Genomic DNA, 10,000 nt, shown 5'->3' with positions numbered 1-10,000 from the left:
GAACGTGACGTTATAGCTATACTACTAAAAATTTGCAATAACCCCCTTATAGATTCGTCAATGCATCGGACTTAAGTCGGATCATACCAACTCCAAGTTTGCTCCGTATAAAAGTCAAACATTTTTTCACCTCCATCTTCGACTCAGACTCAGATTTCATGTCCTCCAATTTTGCTTGGAATCGGATTCTTGGTCTTCCGGCAGAGTCAAAGTATGACATTTTTTTAAACAAATGTTATTCCTATTTTGTTAACAGTATTGTGAATTCATAACATCAATGCCTTTCAAATATATAGCTATTTTCAAATTCTAATTCAAATAAAAACATTTAAGATTTCAGATGTTCGAACAGATCTTGAGTACAATATTTTAAATTAAGTGATCAATTCGTGTCTTATGTGTACTTATTACTCAAACTAAAATTGTTATTGAACTGCCAAACCTTTCAACCAATAACTAAAATTGTTTTTACTTGATTAAGCTAATTCTACTTTATGATTTTTGTAACAATTGATGGATTAAACTTGAATAATTACGAGTTTGCGACTCTGATTGATTGGTCAGACTTGGTAAAATTTTAGAATAGAAAATTTTGCATAATATAAGCACATTAATGTGTCTCTATCAATTTTAAAAGCAAAATTTTGTATAAAATAAACTAAACACTTAAATATTAGAATAAAGTCAGAGTAGAAGTCGGATGTTATGTCGAGTCAGAGTCGGAGAAGGAGGAGGGTCGGAGTCAAATTCAAGTACAATTACCAGATTACTTTTGAAATTCAACTCTGATTCAGAGTTGGATTATATTATTGGACTCGGATTCAAAATTTCTTTTTCCTTGAATTTGAATTGATTTTTTTCCTCGGATCGAGTATGATAATGATGCTTCGATGTGGTAAGACACATCAACTCAAGCATGCGTCTCATTTGCTCAGACGGGCACTATTAGTGCTGAAACCTTTCATGTACATTTATGAATGAAATTAGTAAGAAATTAGTGTTTACAATTTCTTGTAAACATAACAAATCATATATTTAGTGAATGTTTGAATCTTTAAGGGAATTATTCAAAGAACTTTTCTATATATCAAAATTTTGTGCTCTTGTTCATCATCTTGTTTAATTTCTTATTTAAATTTTTTATTTTTCATGTTTGGTTGTTTATATCCTAGATATCATTCATTAATTATTATTCGTAGATAAATAATAATGATTATATATTAAATATTTTATATATTCTCAACAATTTCATCACTCATTGTTTTCAAGTTATGAAAATTCGTAGAAATAGATTTACAATATTTTTTAGAGGGTTGAAATCAACTTGGTAATAGGTATTTGATTCTTATGACTAGACCTGGGAAAATGGTCGGTCGGTCGGGTTTTGGGTCGGATCAATTTCGGTCGGGTGATTTTCGGGTCGGATCAGGTCAGTTTCAGGTCGGATCACTTTGAGTTTCGGGTAGGTTCGGATTGACCCAACGGGTTACCATAAAACATTAGAATATCCAATCGACTAATTCAACATAAAAAGTCATTAAAATGTCTAAAAAAAATCATTAGAGAAATTACATGTACGATTTTCAAAAAATAGTTGGTATGTCAGGTTCATTTAAGTGCAAGAAAAATAGGGGAATTAATACTTATTTTGAAAGACTTGTAAGATACGCACTTTATAAAAGTTATTTTGTTTATTATAATTGTAACGTTAGATAAAAATGACGTTAAAATTATCTTCACAATTTTCATGTTGGAAAGATATACAACTAACTAAGTACTTATTTCTTCTTATAAGATACGCGTTTTATAATTTAGGGTAGCGACATTCATTTTTTGAAAAGCTCATTCAAACGTGCGAAACGTTCGTATAAATTATATTAATTTGCTTACTGAAATGTAGATGAATTAAAAACTCATTTGACTGATTTAACAAGATACATGTATTCAATTAAGATGATTATAACGTCCTGTTTTTAAAGAAAAATAATTACGATGGCTAAAAAGACGTTAAATACGTGTTTTTTGAGATCTATTGATGAGTTTTAGGGTTCAAGTGATATACTCAATATGTTGAGATACTTTGAAAACTAAAATTTTATTTGAAATGAATTCTAACATTGAAATTACTCTAAAAATTGATATTAAATCTGTCAAAACGGATCGGTTTCCGGTCGGGTAATTATCGGGTCGGTCATGTTTCGAATTAAGTCGCTTTCGGGTCGGTCGGGTTCGGGTTTTGTCGGGTCGGGTCCCGGGTTCATTTTCGGGTCGGATCAAATTTTCCCAAGTCTACTTATGACCTATACAAAATATTAATTTCGATTCTCCTTACTTGTCTGGATTTTGTCGATCTATAATTTAATGAATTAAAAAATAAAAAAAAATAAAATGAGAAGTTTGGGAGAGGTTAATGAATTGATTAGATGGCAATTGTAATAAAAGTATTAATTGGGAAGAGTTGGTAATTGGTACCGACAAAATACTAAATTAATAAATGAAAAGGGTATTTTAATTTTGTTTGATTGGGTTAAAAAGGGCCGGGTGGTTGTTTGCGCCCGGGTGTCTGCCTGGATCGATGGCGACTTGAGCCTTTCTTTTTTTGTTTGCTTTTGCTTATTAATTGCTTCTATTTTTATAAGGCGACATTCATCATACATAAAATCCTTGCATGTTTTCATTCAAGCTCACACGTAACTTTGAGGAAGTCTATTGTGCAACCGTCCTATGCTTAAAACATGATAAATGCGCCAACCTACTAAGTAATTAGTTTTAAGGCTTATGTAATAGTATTTATGTGATCACTTATAAGGCTTATGCGATCATTTTTAAAGTATATGTAATCACTTTTTATTATTTTAAGTGATTACTTTTAAAGCGTATGTGATTATTAAGGTATATGTGATTACTTTCAAGACTTATGTGATCACTTTTAATGCCTGTGTGATCATTTTTACTTTACTGTCTAATTATTTTTAAATAGAAGTGTTCATAGGCGTATAGTGGACAAGGTAGTGCCTAAAAACTTTACCCGCGGGATCAAATATTCAAAAGCATATTGTTTTTTTTGCTACCCGCCTATTTTTAAAGCGTGTGGGACCCGCGGGTAAGTAGGTATTTCTTATATAAAAATTAAAAATACAATACAAATTATAGAGTTAAGTTTTAATAACAATTAAAATATAATGCATTGTCTAATATACTCTAAATACATATAAAATCTCAAAATACTCAAATTACATGAATATTGAATGTAGACGGTGGAGTCGACTGCTTGTTTGAACTTGAAAGTCGGCTGCTTGAGTGCTTTGAGGGTTGATTGTAGATGGTAAAATTAGAAACTTTAAAGTCTAAAAGAAACACACCCTACGGCTAGTACAATATTAATAAACTAAAGCTGGGTATGAGTACTAATTACTAAAGTTGGGTATGAGTCATGTAGTAGTACTAGTTTAATAATTGATAGAACTAAATTTTTGATAAATGATATAATAAACTAAGTGGGCGGGCGGGTTTATCCGCATGTATTTTTTTGGTATCGCTACTAGAGCTGTTCATATGTGACCCAACCCGAAAATTCGAACCGAGATCGAAAGTTAATCGACCCGAAAATATGTTTCCTTTTTAGGTTTATCGAACCGACATTATCCAAACCGAAGTTGCGCCCGATCCGATTTATGACCGAAATTCTTAAAATCGAACCCGAACTGCAACCGATTTTTATAATCGACATATAACAGTTAACCGAGATCACCCAAACCTAATAGTGACCGATTCGAGTCATACCCACCCCGAATCATGCTCAAAACCGAACTTGATCCGGCTAAAACCGACTTAACCCAAACAAATTTTTAATCGAAATGCTGTAAACCTGAACCAATATTAATATAGAGGTATGATCGACTCATATTCAATCATCTTATTAGTTAATCTAATAAAGTAATAGAAATTTTAATAAATTAAATTTTATACATAAATGGTTTATATATTTAGAGTTAATAATCAATGGTCAATGTTTATTTAACTATTTTTAATCAAATTTGAGAAACATGATTCTTTTCCCATTATATTGCTAAAAAAATAATTTCCACTTTGCATTATGTAGGAAAGTATTTCCCACAATACCATCCACGTGGAAATATTTTTTTTTTTTATAAATTTTTCAGACAAAACCGCCACTTGAGATGGCGGTTTGCCTTAAGCACTAAACCGCCACATGAAGTGGCGTTTTGGTCAAGGCAAACCGCCATCTCATGTGGTGGTTTGGTCCCTGGTAAACCACCATGGCGGTTTGCTTGTCTTGGAATTTTTTTTTTCATTTCCCCTAAATAGTGAAAGCAACTTGCATTAAACTAGTTCAATACCATCTATTCCATAATAATCAATTACGAACCAGCTTGATTTGAAAAAATTAATTATGAAAATAATACGAAGATATATTACAATCATGGAAAGTCATACAAGAAGTTCAAATCATATAAGAATATACAAAGTTTGTTAAACTACAACCCCCGACCCCTTTTGTTTTGCGCACCGGTGGATGAGGATGGTGTGAACTCGTCAACCTCCGCAATGACATTAAGAGCAGGAGCTCGTCGTTGACTAGCACGCTGATATGTGATGATCCTTTGCGGAGGCGATAAATGTGGAGAAGGAGCGGTGATGGAAGTTGGAGGAACGAATGGCGACATAGTACCGGATGTCGATGGCGATTTGGAAGACCGACCTCGAGTAGATGAACGCTGGCGACCTCTTGTGGGCCGAGAACTAAATCCTCCGGAAGAGCTACCTCGGTGGGCTAAACTCCGTGGAAAAGGAGTGTGGAATGTGTCATCTACCTCGCCAATGACAGGTGGAGTCGGTATGAGGTACTCATAACCCGCCTGACTTAATGCATCGGTCAACGACGGGTTGAGAACATAGCCAATACCCCACATCAACTGGCGATGTAGAGGCCCCTTGGATCGTGTCATTGCATTGTATGAGCACCGATTTGATGCGCTCAACCTGTTTGTTATCATTATATTGTTAAAAGAGTCACTTAAAACTATTACTATATGTTATGAGTGTTGAAAGAAGACGTACCAGTAACGTAGATGTCGGATGGTAATGTGATCCTGGCTACACAAATGTGGTGTTCGTTAGGCGTAATATGGAGATACGCATGTACCAACTCATATACATAGAAGAGCTATGACCTGTGAAGTTATCTCCTCGAACCAATCTAGATGCTCGGTCATTCCACGCATCTACATGCGATCTATGTCGTACGAGGTAGTTCTTGTCCCTAGTCCTCCGATCGATCGCATGTAGTTGAGGTTAGGTGTCACAGGCTTGCGGAATAACCTGCTCCAAACCGAATTGACGCATGACACGATCCGGGAGATGTAGCTCGATGATGTCAAAGCAAATAAGTGGACAACGCGATCTCCAAATCTCGTGGCCCGATGTACATATGTGCGGCAGAGCGTCCATCTTAGCCGCTGTGTAAGGTTGCCATGTCATCTGTAATAGAAATCAATATGCTCAGTAATATATACAATTTATTCATAACTAATACAAATAGTAAATGTTAATAACCTGCTCGTCCCGTTGTCGATCAAGTGCGTCTCTGTAGTAGACGAGAGTATGTGGGGAGTGGGATCTCGAAAGATATACGCGAAGCCAGCTGTAAACAAATAAACATTGTTTAACATTTTCATGTATCATAAAATAGTCAAATTATGAATTTGAATAGTGAATTGAGTGTTGCTACCTTACTGCTAAAGGATCCATCCCGCGACGATGATGTGAACCTAACACCGGTTCAAAATCATCCGCGTCATCTTCTCGATCATGTTGCCCATCGGGTCGAATCGTTCGAATAATGGGCCTCCCTATATGAATATGCTCCCATGACCATATCTGTAACAACATCAAGCAGCCACCAATGTCCTTGGCACCCTTACATGATGCTCGACATAAGTTACGATACAGATACGCTAGGGTAGCACTTCACCAACTATACTCATCTACGCGCTCCAAGCTCCCAGTAGAGGGAGATAGATCAATTGCACCGAGTCACCGCTCTTGTCTGGAAACAAGATGCATCCAAACAGGTACAAGATGTACGCTCGCGCATGTCTATCAACCGTAACATCATCCGCGTCATCTTGTAGCGCGCTAAAATGCTCCCGGAACCAAGTCAGCTTCAATGACTATCCAACGATGATCTTCGGCTGTGTGGGGTCTTGAGGGTTTTCAGGCCAAACCCCTAGTAGCTCATGAACTAATACTGGCCAATTTCCCTCTCCATGACCTATCACTGCTTGTCCTTCAATGGGCAGTCCCATTATAACTGCCACATCTTGCAACGTGATCGTTGCCTCGCCAACTGTGAGGTAGAAGATATGAGTCTCCGGCCTCCACCTCTCCACCAATGCAGTGATAAGAGCTCGATCGAGCTCTAAGCCCCCGCCCAACAACCTGTGAATGTATCTGAAACCAACTAGTTCGACTACCTCTAATACCCTGTCATCCACCTCCCAATGTAACGTACTCGCCTGGTAGTGCTGACGAGTAACCAATTGGGCAGTGGAGCCCTCTCACATAGCTATGCTCCTGTGTGTTGCCTGTAGCGTAAGCACTGATAGATCAACTGGGCCCGGCATCGCCATGATCGCTGTTACATACGTAAGTGTTATAAAAATCATATAAATATTACGTTAATCAACATGATATAACAAAATATAAAAAAAAACATACTTTGTTGACCTACGAGGACATGTTTTCTTATTATGACCCCTAAATCCACAAAAGCTACATGTGTTACGAGGACGCGTCAACGGTGCATCCATTTCGTTTCGTATACGAGTTGATTGCGGACAACCCTTTCCACGCTTCGTTGAGGGATCTGGAACAATTGTAAACCGTTCCAAGGATCGCAGGTGAACATGTCTGGAACAGGCATGAAAGTCTTCTTATATGTCGATACGTATTTTGTAGTGCGAAACGAAGGGTCCACAAAAAAGCATCATACGATATGTTACGAGCTCGACATACTGCAAGAACATGTGAGCACGGTAACTTGAAGATGGTTAGTTTCTGACAGGAGCATAATGTTTCTGTGAGGTCAACCATGTAGGATTTTCCACCTTTTCCTGCTATCCTGTTACCACAACCAGTGGTGACCTCAAATATCCCACGCACTGTGTCATATATCCTAACATCATGAAAGCGTGCTTTTTCAGCATTCTTATCAATCGTATCAGTTGGTTTCTTGGCATACACATGTCCATTGTCTAATCTGTTTCTCCCTAAATCACTCCTTGTGGCAAAGTATTCGTTAACTCGGAAGAATGTCATCCTAACCAATGAAGTGATTGGGAGTGACCTGGCCCCCTTCATTACGCCATTGAACGCTTCAGACATGTTTTTAGTTCTCACTCCATATCGATGCCCACCGTCATGAATCAAAGTCCATTGGCGCTCACGAATAGAATCATCCACTAAGTACTTATACGCGTCCTCTTTAAACTCTTTAAGGCGATTCATGTAGAAATTATATTTCCCTATCTTTATCTGTTCAGAAGCTTTTCTAAATAAGTTTTTGACTGCTATGTTTTTGAACTTCTTATGCACGTTCGAAGCTAGATGACGTTTACAAAACCGATGGAATGCAAATGGTTCTTTCCAACCTTTTCCAACTCTATTCATTGCATGCAAAATTCCCTTCTGACGATCAGATATAACACATAAGTCATCCCTCTTAGTGACATAATGCCTTATACTTTCCAAGGACCAACTCCATGTGTCGTTGCTCTCTCCCTCCACAGCAGCAAAGGCAAGTGGGAACAACTGAGAATTTGCATCTATCGCCATAGCAATCATAAGTGTGCCTCTGTACTTTCCGTACAAATGTGTACCATCTATAGAAATAAGGGGACGGCAGTGGGGAAAACCCTTAATGGATGGTCCGAAAGCCCAAAAAATTCGCTTAAACATCACTCTGGTAGGATCCATTGTCGGTTGGACTTCCCATTGCACCACTGTTTCTGGATTAGATTGCATTAACGCCTGCAGGTACCTTGGAAGCTCCTCAAAGGACTTATTCCAATCCCCAAATACTTTTGTTATAGCCTTATTTTTGGCCAACCAAGCTCTCTTATATGTTATAACAAATCCGTATTTATTTGTTATATCCACGATAAGATCAGCAACAAATTAAGAAGTAAGGAGGGGATGGTCGTCACTGTAATGTACTGAGCAATCTTCAATATGACCCTTATATCGCACAATCTTAAATGATCCCGTTGCGGTCATAACAGCTCGCATCCTCCATTCACAACTTATATCCTCCGCATTAGTGCATTGGATAACGTACTTTGAAAGCTCCGACTCAATTACACGAAAATTTCTATTGTTAGAAATCGCCTATGCTTTAACATTCTTCTTAAGGTGGTCTAAGGAGCTAAACTCTTGCCCTATCCTAAAGTCTCCATTTTCATTTATGGAGTTGTCATCGTTCCAAGTCATCCATGCATCAATCAATCTTTGATCAACCTCATCAATTCTAAGCCAGTCTTAAGATGGAGCACCATCTCTAATCGCTGCATCTAGAGCTTCTCTTCTTTCATCATCCTCCTCTGAATCAGAATCAATATGCTCATCCTCTTGATATAAAGAATCAACCTCGTTCGCATTAAGCCCACCCAAGTGACTTGTGGAAAAGGTGTTCATTACACCACCACCAATGCCACGTGAATGAGTTGGAGAGGTAAGCTCATCCAAGTGCTCATTAACGTAATTTGGGTTACTTAACATTTCTGTGAATGTATCATGGCGTGCACTAGGACCTGATTCTGGAAGTTCCATGCTAGTCATGACTTCCCTCGCATTATCCAAATTTGCAACCAATTCAACATAAACCTTCATTGCCGTTCCAGGGGCTTGTGATGCCGCATAAGCAAGAGCACTTACGCTTTCATCATTCTTAATCGGAACTAACACCTTTTTCCCAATCACCGGGTATTCATCTCCGTTTTTAACATAAAATTGCGATCACAACCAATTACATCACAGATTTTGCTATGAAACACCTCAAAATTAATATTCTGATGATGGATAAACATCAGTGTATTTAATCCTCCATTATACACAACATCAGATCTAGTATAACTTACTTCCCCATCCCAATACACTATAACGGGATAATGATTCATATTCTGCAAACACAAACATGTTTTTCATGTGATTTCACATACACTTTATTGTTGATTATGAGTAAGGGAAGTGTAAATGTGAATACAAGAATTTCTCATATTAAGGTATTAGAACACTTATTAGAACTTTCAATTCAAATATAAAGCTAAAAATACCATGAATATATACTAAAACCATTAAACTAACCCAACAAAGTAATAAACTTTCATTGAAGCATTTCATCAAACACTTTATATGCATACAAACCAAATCATAAAATTCAACTACAAATGTGTAAAATGTAAGCTTAAATCATGAAATCAAGAGAATGTAACAAACAATCAATGTATTTATAACTTCAAATGACAACAATAATGAACAAAATATTCAATTTGCAAATTGAAATAAATTAGGGTTTATATTAATACCTTAAATGATGATGAAAATGAACAAGTAAAGAAGGAGAAGATGAGAATGTAGTTAATTAATTTAGTTGAATGAGAGGAATTGTGAATATGAAGTAAATGAGGATTGAAGAAATTTTTTTTTAAAGAACAACCGGTAGCCACTTGAAAACGAAGCAAATGAAATGAAGTGAAAAGAACAGAAACTGGCGTTTTGTACAGGTATAAAACCGCCACTTTAAGTGGCGGTTTGCTTCAAATTTATTTTTTTTTTAAGATAAAACTTAAGTTCATCTAAACCGCCATTTCATCTAGCGGTTTAGTTCGGATTCCTAAACAAAACCGCCATTTCATGTGGCGATTATATTAAAAAAACTTAAAAACTCATCCTACGTGGACGGTATTGTGTGAAATATTTT

General features: G+C 36.7%; 1 protein-coding gene across 2 annotated transcripts; it reads right to left on the bottom strand.

The window, feature by feature from the left end:
• Window positions 1-4,481: 4,481 nt before the first annotated feature.
• Window positions 4,482-8,070, bottom strand: LOC130809504 (uncharacterized). Of its 2 annotated transcripts, XM_057675305.1 has the most exons (5): window positions 6,742-8,070; window positions 5,753-6,658; window positions 5,578-5,665; window positions 5,083-5,502; window positions 4,482-5,004 (listed from the first exon to the last, which is right to left on the bottom strand). In XM_057675305.1, exon 1 carries the CDS (start codon window positions 8,044-8,046, stop codon window positions 6,805-6,807), a length of 1,242 nt encoding a protein of 413 aa, XP_057531288.1. In that variant the 5' UTR covers window positions 8,047-8,070; the 3' UTR covers window positions 4,482-5,004; window positions 5,083-5,502; window positions 5,578-5,665; window positions 5,753-6,658; window positions 6,742-6,804. The 2 variants fall into 2 exon arrangements, with proteins under 2 accessions (XP_057531288.1, XP_057531287.1); XM_057675304.1 differs by having other exon boundaries at window positions 5,753-8,070.
• Window positions 8,071-10,000: the final 1,930 nt, after the last annotated feature.

The sequence above is a fragment of the Amaranthus tricolor genome, chromosome 3, assembly GCF_026212465.1.
Source record: "Amaranthus tricolor cultivar Red isolate AtriRed21 chromosome 3, ASM2621246v1, whole genome shotgun sequence".
Classification (NCBI taxonomy): Eukaryota; Viridiplantae; Streptophyta; class Magnoliopsida; order Caryophyllales; family Amaranthaceae; genus Amaranthus; species Amaranthus tricolor.
Note: the sequence above shows the minus strand (reverse complement) of the source record. Positions and strands in the feature narration are given on the sequence as shown.

What these genes read in the sequence shown, in the direction of transcription:
- LOC130809504 (XM_057675304.1), bottom strand. Translation starts at nt 8,046, where the DNA reads ATGCAATCTAATCCAGAAACAGTGGTGCAATGGGAAGTCCAACCGACA.